Source organism: Podarcis liolepis (genome assembly GCF_965112155.1).
Source record: "Podarcis liolepis genome assembly, chromosome: 9".
Lineage (NCBI taxonomy): Eukaryota > Metazoa > Chordata > Lepidosauria > Squamata > Lacertidae > Podarcis > Podarcis liolepis.
Window position 1 is genome coordinate 18532699 of NC_139564.1, and position 19763 is coordinate 18552461.

Below are 19763 nucleotides of genomic sequence, written 5' to 3' on the forward strand. Positions count from 1 at the left end.
TAACACCAATTCAAACACTATATCATGCTGGTACACAGCAGTATATAGACACTAAAACATGAGCACCATAAAATGATTAAAATGACTATTAAAAAAAAACCAAATTGAACAGTTGCATAAGCCTGTATGCATAAAAAGTGAAGCCTGAAAATCAAAAGTGAGAGTGCCTGCTAAATCTCTGCTAGAAGGTTGTTCTACAGCATGAGACTGGCAACACTAAACTCCTGGCTTCTGGTGGAAGCCAGTCTGTAACATGGGGGACAATTAGCAGTGCTCCTCCAGATGATCTCAGTGATCAAGCTGGGATATAAGGGCTCAGGTGGTGCTTATATAAGGGATGCGGGTGGCGCTGTGGTCTAAACCACTGAGCCTCTTGGGCTTGCCAATCGGAAGGTTGGCGGTTTGAACTGCCAACCTAGCAAATTGAAAGCACACCAGTACAATTAAATAAATAGGTACCTCTGCAGCAGGGAGGTAAACGGTGTTTCCGTGCCCTCTGGCACTTGTCCTGTTGTACCAGAAGCAGTTTAGCCATGCTGGCCACATGGCCCAGAAAGCTGTCTGTGGACAAACTCTGGCTCCCTCGGCCTGAAAAGCGAGATGAGCGGTGCACCCTATAGTCGCCTTTGACTAAATATCCAGAGGCTTAGGCAGTCCTTAAAGAATCCTATACCCAAATTGTTTAGGCTTTTATATAACAGCCTGGAACTTATTCCGCAGCATATGTTACAGCCAATGCAGATGTCACATTTAGCAAAGGTGTTACAACGCCATCCGCCCCCATCCACAGCCTAGCCACTGCATTTGGCACTAGCCAGGGCTTCCAGAGCAGCCTCATGGGCAGCCCCACAAAAAGTGCATTGTAGTAATCCAGTCTCAGTGTTATCAATGCATGGATTACAATGGCCAGATTATCTCAATCCAGATATGGCTATAGCTGGTGTACCAGACGAAGCTGATAAAGGGCATTCCAAGCCACAGAGGTCACTTCAGCCTCTAGTAGCAAATATGTATCCTGGAGTGCCCCCAGCTCCTTTGTATAAAGTGCAACCCTATCCAGAACACGCAAATGCCCATCTTCCAGGCTGTTCTGTATATATTAGAAGGGCATACAGACATTTGCCACAACTCTTGAGAAGTTGGGTAATGAATTGGGGTGGGTGGAGAATTGTATAAATAAAAACTACCAAAACAATTTCGCTGAAAAAATGATATGGTTGTCATCAGCACTCTAATTGCTTAGAAACATCATTTCTCAGATTCTGTCAGTACGGATGTCACTCTGATAACTGAATGACTTATGATAATTTATTGGGAACTGCTATAGCCTTGTAGTGTAAGGAAGAATTATTATTCCAGCTTTACACCCAGATGATTGAGAGCCATTAGAAGCCCACCGTGCAAAAGAAGGGAGTTTTTTAATACAAAAATAAAAATAACCTATGGCTTCGTATTTTAAGTTTTTAAAGAGAGCTTCTTAAGCACTCATCTTGGACTAAAATGTGAACCATTAAGGTTCAAATGTTTGGGGAGTGAAACATGACCCTATATGACTTTCCCAGTGCAATGTATTGTGTTCAGCCCAGGTAGCTTTAAGTAACAAGCAATACCTATATTAATCACCAAGAATTGAAAATCAAGTAGAACTAGTGATCTATTGACCATACCTAGGACCATGCCTGGTGAAAGTAAGCAAATAACATTACATTTGAAAGTGTAACAGAGTGAGGCAAAGAAACAAAAGCCAAGGAATTGAATTCACTACCTCCCCTAACCCAGAATATGGCGTCTCATATGTTCCACTCCAGAGACTATGCATATTTAAATGAGCATCCCATATTTGGGTGGATCCAGACTACCTGTGCTTAGGTTTCATTGAAAATAATACAGAAAATTAGTTCATTACTTTCCTGATTGATTTCATTTGGGAACCACGTTCTACTAACATTAGTTCCAACCCACTGTAAACAACATGCTTACAGGTATAATGGTCATGTAAACCTATATTCAGTTCTACTTAAGACCCAGTACTGTCAAATGGCATTAGGGGCAGAAATTGCATGAATGCAACACTACTGGGTTACAGCTCAAGGCCAAATTACTAACACAACCATCCCCATCCCCATCCTCTCCCCACAGTGTTGCAGCAACTAGTTCATGGTTTGTTAATGGGAAGCCCTCTCTATGTGAAGTCAAATTATTCCCATGTCATTTTCCAGAAGCTTGACTTCTCGCACTTCCTCTCTCATCATTGGTTTTCAATGAGGAAAAGCAAGCAGCTGAAATAATGTCTTTCAGCTGACATGCCCTGGTACAAGGAATTGGCACGCCACCTCAAGCCATCTGTGAAAAGAGCTTGTGGTCCCTCTATGAACATGGCATTAAGCCTCTCTGAATCTCAGTAATGTGTGACCTGGATTACTAGAAAAAGAAATGCTAGTGTATATTCACAGAGGTGCTGTTTGCTGGAATAGCACTTGCATTCCTAATAATGTCACTTCTTGTCTGAATACTAGCAACCATTAATTGGCACACTGTGCCCAAATAAATGCACATGCCTTAGTTATGGTATAAACATGGGCAAGGCAAGCTTGATGTGCTGGTATTGTCATAGTGCAACTGTTTTACGTCCTAGCCTCTTGGAACTCAGCTATACAGCTGTAAATAAAACAATTTAAATGTATTATAAAGTGGAATATACAATGTGACACTAGATGGAGACAGTGAGCTATGCCAAATTCAATGTATTTTTCAAAACGTTTTTTTAAAAAAAAAGCATTTTCACATCGGTTTTTTTATATGTGTGTAGATTCCAACTTGGAACCCAACCTGTGTTGGACTATGCTTCTGATTCTGGTCCAAAGGGACTCACACATAGCTTTCCTTCCCCACTCCCTCTATTTATTGGATCAGACCAACTGGAGCCTAACCCTTGCTAAGGCCCAACAGTTGTGCCACTATGATATCCATTTCCCTGGGACAAATGTCATACACCATACCAGCCAGCAACCATGTATTTAATCTAGGCGATCTCTCCTTAGAATAGTTTCACATTGTATGCAGTCTAGGGAAATGGAAAAACACTACAGACCTGCATGCCCATACACCCATCGCACGCATAACATTTTATACAAACCAATCACAGTGTATATACATTAGGCTGAATACATCCAGCCCATGCAAACTGCCCACCACAAAAAAAAAAGATGAACAGCATAATAATTGTGTATTTGTGCATGCACTTAGAACTTAGGTTATGTGAAGGAATTTGTGTGGGCCTGATGTTCCTGTTTGTTGCATTCCCCTGGCACACACATGCTAGAATTCAGCGTGATGTGACTCTTATAGAGATCTTGTTGGAGTAAATAACATACAGGGGTGTGCCTCTGCTCAGTGGCTTTCTATGATGACAGTTCCTATCCTCCTTTATTATTACCTGTGTTGACTGGGGCTGATAGGAGTTAGAGTCTAAGTACATTTGGAGGACCACAGGTTCTCCACCTCTGTTCTACGGTACAGGAGAATTATAATGGGTATCTGCTCAGAAGGAAATCCCAGTGTGTTCAATCAGTGGCGGAGCTTCATGCTCCAGCACCGGGGCTGGGCTGGCGTGCGTCCTGGGGATGTGGGTGCACTGCCCGCAGGGGCATGATGTGCATCCTGTGGGCGTGGCACACCGCCTGTGGGGGCGCGGTGCCCAACGCAGGTGGGGGAACAGCCGCAATGGCACCCCACTGGGATAGCGCTGCCCAGTCCTCTTCCTCCGCCAGTGTGATCAATAGAACTTACTCCTGGGAAAGTGTACATAGTATTGCAGCTTTAGGATGCAATCTAAATCCCTAAACCCCTTGGTGGGGCAGAAGCAGTAGAAGGGGACAGGGCAACTTTGCACAGCCCCTGCATCAGCTCCAGGTTGCCATTAGGTTAAGGCAGCAAGAGCAGCTCAGGATGCAGCAAATCTCTGGCCAGCTCATACCCACCCACTCTCTGCCCTCGGAAAACCCTGCTTGGGGAGTTTCTGCTAGCAGGGATACCTCCAAGCTTCTCACCCACCAGACATTTGACAGACAGAAGGAGGAGATTGGTGATGGGTGGTGGGAGGCCTGTTCAATCCACACACATATATATACACACACATACACCCCATAGCCAAGAACAGGGAGGGAGTTTGATTGCTCTTCCAGACTCTTTCCAAGTCTTTCATAACAGGAGTAAGTGCTAATGAAGTAGATCACATATGAATGAAGCACAAGGTTCTGAAACATCAACAGAGCAAGCCATGAAAAATTTTGTATCCCATACCCCATTCTTTATGTCAAGAATGTTCATGATGTCTTGACTGAACAGATCCAGTTGCAATGGGGATCACTTGAGTACCACTTCCCCATCTCTGTGAATATTCAGAGCACTGATCCAGCCCTGTCCCATTATTTGATGTATGCTGCTGATGTCCCCAGCTTTGGGGCTGATTGGACAACTCTCCATCCCCCCACAGTGTACCTGTGCCCTACTCCTTGTTCCTTTGGTTTCCTTATCCCTGGACTAAAGCTTGCAAAGTCTGAGCAGCTAGTTTTGTGGTGTTGTTTTTTACTGGGGCAGGGAGAAGGGTTTACAGTTCCAAAGTCTGAGGGAACCTGGTGTACTTGATAGCTCAGAAAAAAACAAGTGTTAGCATGTTCAAGTGATGATGCACAGGTTTGCTGCTTAGCTGAGAAACATGTACTTACTCTTCACGAGTGCTGGAGCAGTGAGCATTGTTTTTATGTAGAGGCTGCCATCTTGTGGGACATTTGCACACTGCAAAAAAAGTATGTTCTTAGCTATCAAATTAAGGCTGACATTGCCTTAGGTCTCTCTTTAAAACGCTGCTCTCAGTGACTAATATTATCCTCCAAAGCATCCTCCATTATTCTCTCAAACAAACCCCGCTGAAAATTAGTAGAGTTTGTACAGCAGAAAGGTCTGGAGGTAGATTTCTCTTAAGCTCACAAACCTCAGCACAAATTAGTTCCTCTTATTAAATGACTGAAATAACATCCACTGATTTTGTGAAGGGCAAATCAGATATTACTTTTGGTATCACAGAACAGATAGACAGACTCGTTACCTTTATTCTACTGTAATTTCCCTTGATACATCATTTCCCTAAATGAAGGTTATAATCGCCTCTTTCCATATCTACAACTCCTCTGCTTAGTTATGAAATCTTTATCTCTGAATTGTGCATATTTTTGATATCTGGAAAGAGATCTTTCCCATCCATTAACATCCATTAGTGGGCATACAATTAGACATAATTCTGTTTCAAAGAGCAACTTAATGTTCAAGTATCATACACATAAAAGTCTCTCCTACAGAAAAGATGTCTTGTGTCATCAGGAATTATACAGGCAAATGGAACAGCTTTTTAGTAATGAGAATGGAGCAATTATTCTGTAACTGAATGTATAAAAAGAGAAAGGAGCAATGCATTGGTCTAAGACAAAATGCACATATTCAAGGCCAAAAAGAAGAGACTTTCATGCCACCATTAATATGATAGAGAGCATGTGATTTTTTTTCCTAACAAGACAATTTGGAAAAATAAAGATTACACGTGAAAAAATCCTTAGTTGGTTGTTCTTTAGAACACAGGAGCAAGTGGCTAGAACAGAGACTGTATATTGAGCTAAATTTAAATAGCATTTAAGCTCAATTGATTTCAATGAGAGAAATTTAAGCAGGTGCTTAAAATCAATAAAAGTGCTTTTTAAAGCATGGCCTAGTTTGAGCACATTGAGACTACAATTGACTGTATTCCAGGTGTTTCGCTGTAGCTGGGAAAATGGGAGTCAGGGCAGGGAAAGGCTTCCTTCCCATAAACTCCTGATGCCACTGAAGTGAGCAAGCCTCCATCCCCATTAGCCATGTGGGATGCATGACAACCTGTAAGACTAGCTCAGCTGAATGAGTGGTCGAGGGCCAGCTCAAGGCAGTTGTCCCCCATGCACTCTTGCTTAGTCAAGCTAAGGATATGCTCTGAAATAGTGTTGAAACAGTGCTCTTCCATATCAAACCATTTGTGCTTTGGGGGCTGCCTACAACACACTTCACACTCGCATTTCCTGCTGCATCATTAAAGTGACTTAAAACCTGGTCCTAAACACATTTTCCTCATAGCCAGCTCAGAGTTAGTTATGCTTAAGTATCAGCAACTTCGATGGGGTGCATGCATATTATAGTACAGTGGGTTGTGGCCGTCATACGGAAGTCGTTTCCATGGATTCAGATGGAGCTTACATCTCATAATATCTTCAGGACTGGATTATGAAAGCACACAACTGCTTTCTACATGGCAGTTGCACATTTTTAGCATCAGCCTGGCCATCTGAAACCGGTTGTGATGGCTATCTTCTACCTCCACTGTCAGAGGTATCGTGTGTATGTGCCTTTTGATGAACTGAGTGGAAGACAATGAGTGACGCGGGTGGGGAGAGATAGCAGGTGCTTGGTTTGTTTTTGATATTTTGTTAATGTTGCCTATATATATATATATATATATATATATATATGGATTATGAGTGCTGTCATGCTTTGTGAGTTTTATACGATGACTTTTCTTGTGGTTGTGCTGTATAGCCTTTTTTAAAAGTTGTTTTGTTAATAGTGTTTTACAGAAGGTGGTTGTTTTACTGAGGATTTGTTAATTATTTTATATAGTTTATGTTGCAATTGTGGTGTTCTGTTTTCTTGCTTATTGTTTTTAAGCCACTTAGTGAAAAGAAGCACAGAAATATAATGAATGAAAATGAATAAAATGAATACCACTTGCTGGGAACCACAAGAGGTGGCATGGAGTGCTGCAGTGCTCATGTTTGACTTGCAGGCTTCCAATGGACTGTGGACTAGGTGGACCATTGGTGTGACCCAGCAGGCTTCTCTTACATTCTAGACAGATGTCATGGGACAGCCATAGATGCAGCCCTCTAATATAGTGGTACCTCCAGTTGCGGGCAGGATCCATTCCAGAGCTCCGATCAGATCCCAAGCTTTCCACAACTGGAGGGACCGTTTCTGCACATGTGCACACTTCCAGGGGTGCCACTTTCACAACCTGAAGTTTATGTTACCCAAGGGTAACGTAAACCGAGGTGCTACTTTAATTTGTCAGCAGCACTTGTTAGTGAGACTCCTTCAAGTCATACGAGCTGGATATCAGAATGCATGCTTGGCCAGCCACTTCAGGGATATTTTTGCTTTCACGCATATGAGATCTTTTGAGCAGCATAAGTTTCATCTTGGGAAAGTCTGGGCTTGGGCTGTACAGCTGTGTAAGGAATTCTTCATTATTGCCAATGAGATTTTGAATGACTCTTGTAATTTCTCCCCAAGGATTCTAGAACTTCAGCAGAATGGACACATGGACCTACTGAAGCATAAGTGGTGGCCAAAGAATGGCCAGTGTGACCTGTACTCCTCCGTGGACCCTAAATATAAAGGAGGAGCTTTGGACATAAAGAGCTTTGCAGGTGTATTTTGCATACTGGCTGCTGGGATTGTTCTCTCCTGTTTAATTGCAATGTTGGAAACATGGTGGAATAAAAGAAAAGGCTCGCGGGTTCCTTCAAAAGAGGTATGAGACCCTTCCATTTCATCATAGCACTAGAGGTGAGAAGGAAAATGTGTATTCTGAAATGTTTTACTATAGCCTTCTAGCAGTATATCCCTCTTAATCACCAACATGTGGGGGGGAAATTGCCTGCGGGCCAGAAGTTCCTCACTACTGATCTAAAAGAACTGTTTTTTCAATTTTTGTAATGGGGGAGAGAGCCAAAGGCTACTTTATGTGTGCTTGGATATGCCCAGTGGGGTTTGTTTTACTTCTACCCCTTTGGATAGTAGACCTCAATATCATACCTCAAATGGCTTCTGAAACCCCTTCAGTTTCAAAAGAAGTTTTCAATTTGGAAGGAAAGGCTGCTATTGAGAAACACCAGCCCCAGGGCCACCTTGGCCATATGGTGGTTTCATTGTATCCAAGCCACTGGGTTCAAATTTGGTTCTTGTTACCAGCCCTTGGTGATTTTAATCATTGCAAGAAAAAAAAAATTCTCATTTGCTTTCATATTCTTAACACCATCTAAGGGCCACTTCACAATTACATGTTCGGATGTACACCTGAACTGTTTTAAGTGTACATCTAAAAATGTAACATGCAAATGCAATGAACATGTGTTGGCAGACACATGTATCATCCAGGTACAATAATCAGTGAAGTGTATTGGCTGCTGCTCCTAATTGAGCGCACTAGGTGTTGCAAACCCAAGTTTGTTTCTGCATAATGTGTGGAATGGCCCTAATAGGCATTCATTTGCTTTGCAAAAGTCCATCTGTGCATCTCACTCAAAAGAATGGTGTGCATCTATAAACCTCACCATCATCTAAGAATCAAATGTAAACTAGAGCTTGATTAACCAGCACTGAAATGTTTAAGTCTATTTCCTAGCCTGTTTGGGTGTAGTGTCTCTCCACTTTTGAATCATTCTTTTTAAGGAGGCTTGCCGTTTATCATGGCACATGTGTGTCTTTGCTTTTAAGTAAGAGTACAGAAAAATGGAGAATGTAGCAGCACCAGCAAGCATAGGGTCTGATCAATCAGTCTACTATTTAGAAGGAACTTGAACATTATCCTTGTGACTTACTTCTGAATGAAAAGGGGAGGACCATTTAGGTATTTCAGATGTTGCAACATTTCAGCTTGGGTGTGGTGGCAAGTAAACCCTTGCTGTAAAGTGGTCCTATGGTCCTTTGTATCATGATTTGCTGGCTTGCAACTTGAGTCTTAAAAGAGTTCACATTATACAGTGAAGTTTTATGTAAATTAGAACTTCACATGGAAATTTGTGCTGAATATCCCCTCTATCCAAGGTACAGGGTTCATTCAGTGCTGCAACAGTTATGAACCAATGTTAACAATCATTTTATCATCCATTCAGTCCATTGGCTGAAGGGCAATGAGAAGGGCAACAGAACCCAAAATTGGAAGTCATATTGGGCTGCTGTCTTGTGCTCCAGAATGCAAGCTTCTTCCTTTTTTTAAAAAAAAAATGTACTGAAAATTTACCTTATGGTTGTGAATATAACTTTCCAGCTGTGAACCAAAATAACCCACGCAGTCATGTCTGCTTGTGTCTGCAGACAGCCTTAAACAATAGCTCTGAGAGAAGTGTGACCTGTCCCCATTAATCTCAATGGGATGTAAACTCTGAAGCCTGGTGATAATTTAAATGTCTGCATTGTTGAATATTTCACTGTTGATCAAGGCACACGTGAAAGAAGAGGAGCAATCATTTTATGGAGCTATGCACAAACCATCCTGTGAGTGGTGTCTCATTTTGATGTCTTGAGAGGGTGGAGTGTGGGTCATTGGGTGGCGTTTGGGCAAATATCACCCCTAAGTCTTTCCCCTTGTTTTCATTCTGACATCAGCTGAGATAATGTATCATTCTGTAATGTCACAGACTCAGCAGTGACACTGAAGAAAATCACAAAATACCAAATTTGAATAAAATGAAGGCCAGACTCTATCAAGTAAGGGAATTTAATGTTAGAAATTAGTATTCAGGCATCATACAAACCAAGGGGAGATAGCATGGTGCCCAATGTTCAGAGATGATGGGAGTGGTAATCCACAACATCTGGAGGCCACCATGCTGTCTACTCCTAGCATAAACAGCAATGTCTCTGAGCTCAATAGGACCTCTGGAGCTCATAGGTACCACTTCAGTTGAGCCATTCTTGGGATGTAATAGAATCAGAAGCCTAGTCAGGGAGTCCATGCCCTAGTACTAATTTAATACCACAATTGTCGTTGACTGTGTGCAAATGGTCTCTCAAAATTCTCCATCCTATTTGTGGCAGGGAAATTGGGGTGGGGGGCTATTTCACTGTATTTTTCAAGAGGCAGAGAAGAACTTCTCCAAAGGTTTCTTGGGGATGGGTCTCCCCATTAGCAAAACCAGTAGTACAGCTTATTTTCTTCTTTTTTTCCTACCACTGCAAGCAACCATGGCACCAGCTGTCTTGCCAGTCTAGGCACCATTTTGCATCACCCACAATGCCCCTGACCTAGTGTCAATCCAGCACATTAGTACAGGGCACTGTGGGGAGGGCAGCAGACATTTAGAAACAAATGGATTTTTGCATGGCTTGCCCATAAATCAAATGAAACAAATAGGCAATGTTGAGTCACCTTTATATTAAAATGGCCCACTTTCTAGCTTCCATCACAACATTCAAAACGGGTAGTTTTAGGGAGGAAGGGTGTTCTTAGCAACACTTGTGAAAATGCTACAGGTCCAACATTGAAACTACGATGAAAAATGAAGGTGGCAATATTCTAATTTTATACAATTTGCTTAACTGGACCATTATTTGGACTGTTTTCCTCTTACCTGCTTCTGGTCTTAGCTCATGGCTGTTCTGCATTTTACAGGGCAGCCTTCCCCAACCTGATGCCCTTCAGATATTGTCAGATTGCAGCTCCCATCTATTACTAGCCAGCATGGTCGATGGTCAGTGATAAAAGGAACTGTAATCCAAAACATCTAGAGGGCATGAGACTGAGTAGGCTGTCATAGAGTAACTCCTTTTAAGGCAGATCTCTTATCACTTATCAGACTTAGAGCCTATCTTACTTTGTTACCTCTATCACTATTACTGCTAAGTCTCGAGACATCTCTGCCATCACAGAATGATACATGTTGAGACATCAGTAATGGCCAAAATAAAAAAGTGGATTTCACCATGACTAGTGTAAGTATTGAGAGTGTCACTGTAAATTTATTTCTATGCTGAAAGATTAACAGCGTGGCAAAGGATGAAGGGGATCTTCAGTGCATATTTCCAGACGAAATACAATTTTGGAGTCAAAATCTGGTCAGTCTTGAGTTAATTCATCTATTGTTGGACCAACTAATTGTTTTAAATGTTGCAAGCTTTCAAACGTAGGCCCACATTTCTTGTACCAGTGCAGTGTGGTTCCCACCAAGACAAGAATTTTATGGCTGCCATATTGTATGGCATGTTGTTTGTGTGAAGTGGACCCCTTGTGATGCAGGCTAATTTTAAATATGTTGATGCAGCACACACAAAGAGACTGGAAATGAAGGGTTGCACTGATGTGGTTAATACTGGCCTGACCCACATTTGATACTGCTACACACAAGCAGCATACCACATGGTACGGCACTCATATGATTTGTCACCATCGGAAGACCAGCCACGTTGATAATGCATCAACCACATTCTTTTTCACATATGGAAATTCAGAACAAAATAGTACAAATATGTATATATCTATATATTCAGACTGACAGTTACGTGATGATGGGATTTTAAACTCTTATCATAAAGGTGGTGAATATAGGTGAATCACACATGAAGGTTCCAATGCGTACTAGGAGTTCAATCTTCTCAAATTATCTCACCAGAGGGGCAATCTCCTATGTACAGAGGATACATGTGCAGAGTTGCCGTTTGTGTAAGTTAATGAGGACGCCTGCACATACAGGAGCTCCATGCACACAACACTGGGCACATGAGGCTCTAAATTTGTAAATGAATTAGTATGTGCAGTTAGGTTTCCCGTGGATAAATACCTGGAGGATCTGGTTTCTTTAAGTTTAACCACTTCAAAGATGTGGTAGGAAATGGGGAAACAATGCAGCTAGTGAAAAAAATAGTAACTAGAGAATAAGGCCCCTGGTGCTCTTTGGCCCCTTTCATGTGCTACTCACCTGAAGTGTGTAGAAAAGTAGAATCATAGAATCATAGAATCATAGAGTTGGAAGAGACCACAAGGGCCATCGAGTCCAACCCCCTGCCAAGCAGGAAACACCATCAGAGCACTCCTGACATATGGTTGTCAAGCCTCTGCTTAAAGACCTCTAAAAGACCTCCAGTATGTAGAAAGAGACTGTGGAACTACACTTCTGGTTCTGATTGTACATTGCTTCTCCTCTGCCATCCACACTAATATTACCATGGATGTCTGAGGCAGGGAAACCTTCATGAATGCACACACCTTTACAATCAGGGCTCCTGGATCCAGAGAACCCTACATGTCTTGAGGCAAGGGGATCCATGCATAATAATGGATGAACCAGAGCCCTGGCTCCATATTACCGTTCTCCATCCTTTGCCCATTTGAACAAGTAACACAGAAGGGGGCTTTTGATTTTCACCTTTCTGTAAAAGGTTATATTAGCAAAGCTGAATATTAATTTGGAAAGCGCACACAGTACAGAGTCAATACGTGTTCAGTGCATATTATTTATAATTACTTCATCCTTCTGTTTACTTTTCTACATGTTACTAGTCAGTGATTAGTGGAGTTAACATACAGGTGTTTATACTGAATTTTGCAGGGATTTTGCAGAAATTTTTGCTTTGAAAACAAAACAAGGAAAAATATGAGCAAGTCATCATATTTTAGAGTAACTTCAGTGGAATCACTGCAGTCCTGCTTTTGGCCAAGTGAATAACAGAATCTCTGGCATATTGACTACCAGAAAATATTAAATAGGATAACATGTTGTTTCTTCCAAAGTATTCAATTAAGCATATACATGTACTAAATAAGTACTAAATATTTAGTACTGCTGGTACTAAATAAGCATGTTCTGCTACTAAATGAACCAACTACTATAATTAGGCATGTAGCATTACTTACAAAAATATTAAATCAAAAATGAGTTTTAACATGAGTCACATTTTATTTCAAAATATAAGAGCTTTTCCATTTAAATTAGAGCTCAGGAACTTGTGGCCTTCCAGGTGTTGTTGGACTACGGTTCCCATCATGCCTGACCATTGACCATGCTGGTTGGAGCTTATGGAAGCAGGAATCAAACAACCTCCAGAGGGCCACAGGTTTCCCACCCCTACTGAAAATTCAGCAAAAAACACCAATAGGTGCTGCTTTGAGTTGTTGTTATTCAGACAACACGATTCAAAGGAGCAGCAAACTAGAGCACAGCAGGCAAAGATCTTGCTAGTTTGTTCCAGTCAATATGTGAAATTCAGCATGTGATCTCAAGGGCTCACAATTTTTTCCTTATTTCTCCATGACCATTCTACACAAAGCACACAGTACTTCCTGTCTCTAATAGTCTTTTGTGCAGTTCCCCCCTCCACAATTTCCCCATGATCTTTGTCTCCATTTCCCCGTATTTTTCCTGTACTGTTTGCCTTGTGTCTCTTGCACTCAGCCTTCCGCCCCACCCTAAACAGAACACGGCCTTGAGGGAAATTACATGGACCACGCAAATGCGAAATTAAAACACAGTGATTACACACATAATCCTGGTCATGCTGAAAGGCCCTAAGAGGAAGAACAGGGACAAGCCTACTGCTAGTGATACTTGGGATACTTCCAGGTATCAGCTTTCCCAGAGACCCCATTATACACAGGCAATAACTCACAGAAGAGATACCTCTTATCGTGGTGGTTTGGATCTGCCACTGCTGGCTGTTTGATTGTTACTGCACATTTAAACTAGCAGCAATCATCACAGTTAACATCTAGAAAGCCACTTGGGCCATGCCAAACTCTGCTGTTCTGCTAGCAGAGCACACTTCCACTTGTGCAACAGAGCTTTCCCCTGGAGTCCCCTGCACACCCTTAAAATCTGCTCCAGGGGGCTGGAGGACCCTCTGAAGAATATTTTGAGGGCACTCAAGGAGAGGAAATAAAGGGAAACTCCATCATGGGTGTAGCCCAGGAGCAGCTGTCCCCTCCCGATCAAGTAAAACAATAGAAATACTGAACTAACTGACCAATCACATCAGTTCAGCCCCCTCTATCAAAGTCCTGCCCCCACTAACAAATATCCTGGCTACACCCATGCACCCCATTGCATGAGTGGAACTTCCCTCGCGCAGCACTGGATGCAACCCAAAATATGGAAATGCTCCATAAAAAGTCACAGAAGCTTTATGAGGGGAAAGAATTAGCAGTCTTGGTATTTTCAAAGTAGAGTTGTATTCCATTTAACACCTAGAAGGAAAGTCTGGCTGCCTTGAAGCTCTTAGGCCAAGCTGCTGGAAACTCCATCAACCTTACTCAAATTCATTGTTTATTCTAAAACATTTCTTCCACCAAACCAGCTTGCGAACTGGTTGTCATAAAGTCAAACAGGGTGGAAGATGTGTTGCCAAAGCTATTTTCTACAAATCCACATTTTTTGTGGATATGGCATATTAGAAGTTTTGTGGGGGATTCAGCTAACCAGCCTCAACAGCAGAAGCCCTGCACAAGGAGTTCAGCTCAAGCAATGGGGCTTTCCCTGCTCTCTCCCCCCCCCACACACACACATTCCTGCCCCCCTCAAAACTGACTCAAGGTGGGAGGTGGGGAAACCTCCAGAACAGCTCACCAAAGTGGATTATGAGAAGAGTGGGATTGTTCCGTCAGGATGATTCGAAGAGCACAGCATTGAATTCCACCCAATATACCGTATTTTTCACTCCATAAGACATACTTTTTCCCTCCTAAAAAGTAAGGGGAAACGTGTGTGCATCTTATGGAGCGAATGCAGGTGGGAAAAGCCCCCAAGAGCCGCACACACGCTCCACCTGGCTCTTGCGGGCTTTTCCCCGAGGAGGGAGAAGGGACTGACTGGCCGCGTATTTATATTCCTGAAATATCTAAACTTCTAGCTGATAAATTTAAGTCTCTCATATTTAATAAAGCTACTGAGAATTCTATGGAATGTAAAGAGGGATGGAGAAAAAGTATGAGATTCTGGTTTTCTACAGAAATAAATTTTGTTGCTGACATTTCCAAATTTTCATTTAATTTATAGATATATTTTTTCTTTGTGGGGGAACAAGCTTGATTGCAAAGCTAGCTATAATTCTGTTGAACATTTCTATTGCATCCAAGCTAAAAATTCCCAAGAGAATGTTTCAGTTCTTTAGAGTATCTAAGCAATGAAAAGATTACGATGCCCTAGCCATATGTACTTCAAAATAAAAACAATACTTTTAAGTTGTAAAATAAAATTCTATTTTTCAAAATTGCACAAAATTTGCATGTGTGTTGAAACATACATGCATGTATCTCATGTGCAACACATGACAGTGTCTGGTTTCCTCACGTTGTTTCTATCTGCATTAGGATGACACCTCCTGGTTGAGGGGGGATAAGTAATAAAAAGAGAACAGTAAAATGAGCAAAGAGTTTGGAGTGGAGTGTAAGGAAGTCTAACAAAGTTCTGATATTTCCCACAATGACTACTTCAACACTCCAATTTTTTTGGGGGGGGGAAATATTTAACATCATTTTTTTAAAAAATAGTCTCTTTTGGAGTGGGGTGCCCCTATTTTGCTGTGCCCTAACCTTGCAGTTAGGGACGTGGGTGGCACTGTGGGTTAAACCACAGAGCCTAAGACTTGCCGATCAGAAGGTCGGGGGTTCGAATCCCCGTGATGGGGTGAGCTCCCGTTGCTCGGTCCCTGCTCCTGCCAACCTAGCAGTTCGAAAGCACATCAAAGTGCAAGTAGGTAAACGGCATTTCCGTGTACTGCTCTGGTTCGCCAGAAGCAGCTTAGCCATGCTGGCCACATGACCCGGAAGCTGTACGCCAGCTCCCTCGGCCAATAAAGCGAGATGAGCGCCGCAACCCCAGAGTCGGTCACGACTGGACCTAATGGTCAGGGGTCCTTTTACCTTTAAGCATGCAGTTAGTCTGCCTATTGAGTAATCTAGCACTGCCAGTACCAATAACTTATTCTGAGCCAATCTGGTTTTGACCCTAAGCTTGGTTGCTGTTATTTTTGTGGATCAATAGCTAAATACCCATCACAGTAATGGATGGGAAGCTAAGGGTGATTGGATGGACATGGGCCTTGTGATGTCAGATAGCAGCACTGCTTAGAACTTATGTCCTCTCACTTCCAATACCTTCCCAGAGCCGGCAAAGAGTTGAAAGGAGTCAAAGGCAATTGCCTAAACTGTCATACTATAGCACTGCCCTTCCAACGCGAAACAAAAGAGTACATCACACTGAAACTGCAATGTGTGGTCAAGCAGCTCTCACAATCTTCTCCAGTCATTCAACACTTCACTGTGTTTCATCTTCATTACACAAAAGTCATTCTTATCCATGTAACATTGGTCTAAATCATGAGCATCCTACTTCCAAATCCTCATCTTCCAACAAGCATTTCTCTGCAACATCTGCAGCCAGATGTTCAAGAGGCTAAATTGTAAAGATGAACGCTTTGGAAAGGGAGAGTGCACTTGTATGCCATCCAAATCACACAACTCACCCTGTAAGTAAGATTTACCACAGATTATTTGCATTCTGCCTTGGCGGTTGTAAAGTCAGGCACCATTTTTGCCAGTTTTGCTTAAACTAGTGAGCTGGTTCAGCAAAGGACTTATTGAGCCTCTCTTATTTTTAACTGATGTGCAGCAAGCCTAGTTTTCTTTATTTGAATAGTTCTGATTATTATTCTGTGGAAAATCTTTCTGGGTGTTGTTGTTGGTTTTTTTGTCTAGAAAAAGGTGGGAATGAATGATTTGTTGTTGTTGTTTTTCCTCTTTTTGCCTTCCAGGATGACAAGGAAATTGATCTGGAGCACCTCCATAGACGTGTGAACAGCCTCTGCACAGATGACGAGAGCCCCCATAAACAGTTTTCCACCTCATCTATAGACTTGACTCCCCTGGACATTGATACTTTGCCCACGCGTCAAGCACTAGAGCAGATCAGTGACTTCAGGAACACTCATATCACTACCACAACCTTCATACCAGAACAGATCCAGACTCTTAGTCGTACGCTTTCAGCTAAAGCTGCTTCTGGATTCTCTTTTGGCAGTGTGCCTGAACACCGAACTGGCCCTTTCAGGCACAGGGCTCCGAATGGGGGCTTTTTCAGAAGTCCCATCAAAACGATGTCCTCAATTCCCTATCAACCAACTCCGACCTTAGGGCTCAACATCGGTAACGACCCAGACCGAGGCACCTCCATATAAAGCTTCAGACATTGTTTTGTCACTGTTTCTTTCTAGGACTCCCTTTGCGAGGAGCAGCTGTGATATTTGTGGGACTAACATGGATGTAACTTTTTAAAAAGAAATCAGGAGTATTAGTAACAACTCACTATCCTTCCCCTCCTCTTTTTCGCTTTCTCTCTACTTGAGGCCATGGTTTTCAGTCCAGCTCCTCTAGAGTAGCTCCATTAGCTCAACTGGTGTGTCTCTGGAATAAGCGCTTTCTAGAATGTATTATGGCCCCAACTCTGTAAACCATCAAATCAACTCATTCTGGCCAGTGGGATTACTCTGAAGTAACTTCAACTGAGCCACCATTAAAAAAACCAACAGGTCTGCCACTTCCCTAACATTCTACTAGTACAGCATTTCATAAACTTGAAGACAAGGAAACGGACACTGAACCTATATCAAATATATAGGGTTATTTCACTGAAAGACCTTTGTATTGTTTCGCCTTTGAGTTTTTATACAATTGCAATAACTTCAGTCTTTTCTCTGTGTTCTGCTGCATCCATTCCAGTGCTTCACTGCTGTTCTGTGTCCTGTTAACTGTGGACCAAAGGCAAACCTTGCAGTATTTACAGTTTGGGGCGGGGTGGTGAGAGAAAGGGGAAAGAGAAGGGAGAGACCATTCAGGCCACCTAATATGAGAATGCAATTTTGTAGGATTTCAAGAAGCCATTGCTATGCCAGTAAAGACTACAGTTAAATCTCCTTTTTGCACTGCAACAGTGCATATGACCTTTATGTGATTGTACAGTGTTTCAAAGGTTTTCTTTTCCTTATGTACAGTAAACTGTATCATATGGCAGAATCCTCTGTTCTGTTAAATAAATTAGTAGCTCATACATAGATATATATATATATATACATATACCTTGGTATATGTATATATATATGTACTCATGTATATATCTAATAAAACGGAAGCTGATGCTATTGCAATTTGTCTAATAAAGCTTTAGTTAAAAAAAAGTGTTGTATACTGGAAAGATGTACAGGACAGGGGGTTTTCCGCAAAGAAAAGGAAGGGTGGTTTAATGTTATTTGCATTCTTTGATATTTAATGCCTTTTATTTTATTAGAACATCCAGGGCAATGTAACATTTGTACCTAGATGTGTAACTCATTCATTTAGGTTTTTGCATTGGCTATTCAGCTGTGTTTAAGGGTAACCTTAATCATCTATTACTTTGGAATTACTTTTGACAAAATGGGAAAAACTGGTAGGTAAAAACACACACACATATACATCGAGGGACAGCTGATTTTCAGTTCCCAAGGGCTTGAAAAACAGATCAAGGAAGGTTAATAAATGCTCTTCGAAATCAATACTATCCATCATTGCAAGTGTGGTGTGAGAGTTTGAGGACGGCAGCGGTCGAGAAATATTGGTGTGGCCTTAATTGCAATCCTGTGTTACTCCAAGAATATAAAGGAGAGGGGAGGAAAACAAAAAAGAATGATCTCTTGTTTAAATCTTTATTACATATTCAATTATAGATGTATTTTTGACGTGAGTGCCAATTGTATAGAACGATAAACTGACGGCGAAAACAGTGCCTCCTTTGGCACGGCGGCATTTTTGAAGCTAACACTCTTACCTGTTTAGATCTGTAAAATGAGCTTTCAGTTGTAATCCTTAAAAACTAAAATGCGATTAAGTAGAAAGCGAGCCAACTTATCCCGTGTTTTATTTTTAATTTGTTTTAATACTTATTTTAACCTAACTCCATTATGTGACTAGGCCTTGATTATAGGAAGCAACTTAGGTGATCTGCTTTAGGAGAAATTTCAAGATATATTCTTCAGATCTATTCTATTTTGATGCTTAATTCTGTTCTGGGAAAGCATCTTGTACTGTCACTGTTTTTTGTATGAAATCTTCATAATATTGTCTACTGTGTAAGGCAGAACAATTTTTTTATCATGCAAAAGGCCATTTTGTTTCTAGGGTACAAGTGTTTAAAAGCATGCACAACTTGTTTCCCCTTGTAACATTCATGAGCTCCTACACAACTGACTTTTTCGAAGAAGAAGAAGAAGCAGAAGAAGAAGAAGAAGAAGAAGGACAGAAAGAAATTTCTTTACAACAAACTAGAGGGATATACCAGATGTTGCAGTGATTTTAGTGATAAACCAATTATTTCAATGTGTTGCCTATTATACTGATACACAAAACACATTTTGGAGGCCTCAGTTACAAGTGGCAGAGCTTTCTGTGTATAATTTGTCTAAATAATTTGTCTAATAAAATTGTTTTCTAAACTTGCCTCTCTGCTTGTTTCGACTACCCTGTATGCGAGAAGAAACCACGGCCACCAAGCATACCCTCTGCAAGGTTCCAGTGCATGTATACCTGGAGCCAGGTAGGGGTGGAGCCAGGTGTAAGGTTATCAAATGCATGGCTCCAGTCCGTTGTTTGCCAAGGCAACACAAATGCAATGCCAAGGGATCATTTGCAGGGTAAGCTTAAAAGGTGTGTAGAGAAGGAGGTACTCAATGCCTTACACCACCTGTTGATTATTCCACTAAAAAATCCTGCTCTCTGAGACTGATTTACTTTTCAGCAGAGTCGGTTTTAGAGTAGTGCAACCAGCGCAGCTGTACAGTGGTGCCCCGCAAGACGAATGCCTCGCAAGACGGAAAACTCGCTAGACGAAAGAGTTTTCCGTTTTGGAGGTGCTTCGCAAAATGAATTTCCTATGGGCTTGCTT

General features: G+C 41.7%; 1 protein-coding gene across 7 annotated transcripts in view; it reads left to right on the forward strand.

Annotated features, from left to right (window-relative positions):
* Nucleotides 1-19314, forward strand: part of GRID2 (glutamate ionotropic receptor delta type subunit 2) — an 818982-nt gene extending 799668 nt beyond the window's left edge. Inside the window, exons 15-17 of one of the 7 annotated variants that reach the window (XR_014515533.1) lie at nucleotides 7372-7612; nucleotides 9178-9357; nucleotides 16603-16652. Coding sequence is in view for 5 of the 7 variants with exons in the window: in XM_083458633.1 (XP_083314759.1) it covers nucleotides 7372-7612; nucleotides 10840-10917; nucleotides 16603-17025 (742 nt within the window). In the remaining 2 variants the exon portion in view is untranslated. Of the gene's footprint in view, nucleotides 1-7371; nucleotides 7648-9177; nucleotides 9358-10839; nucleotides 10918-16602 lie in introns of those variants that run through there. The other 6 variants (XR_014515534.1, XM_083458633.1, XM_083458636.1 and 3 more) reach the window with 6 other exon arrangements.
* Nucleotides 19315-19763: the final 449 nt, after the last annotated feature.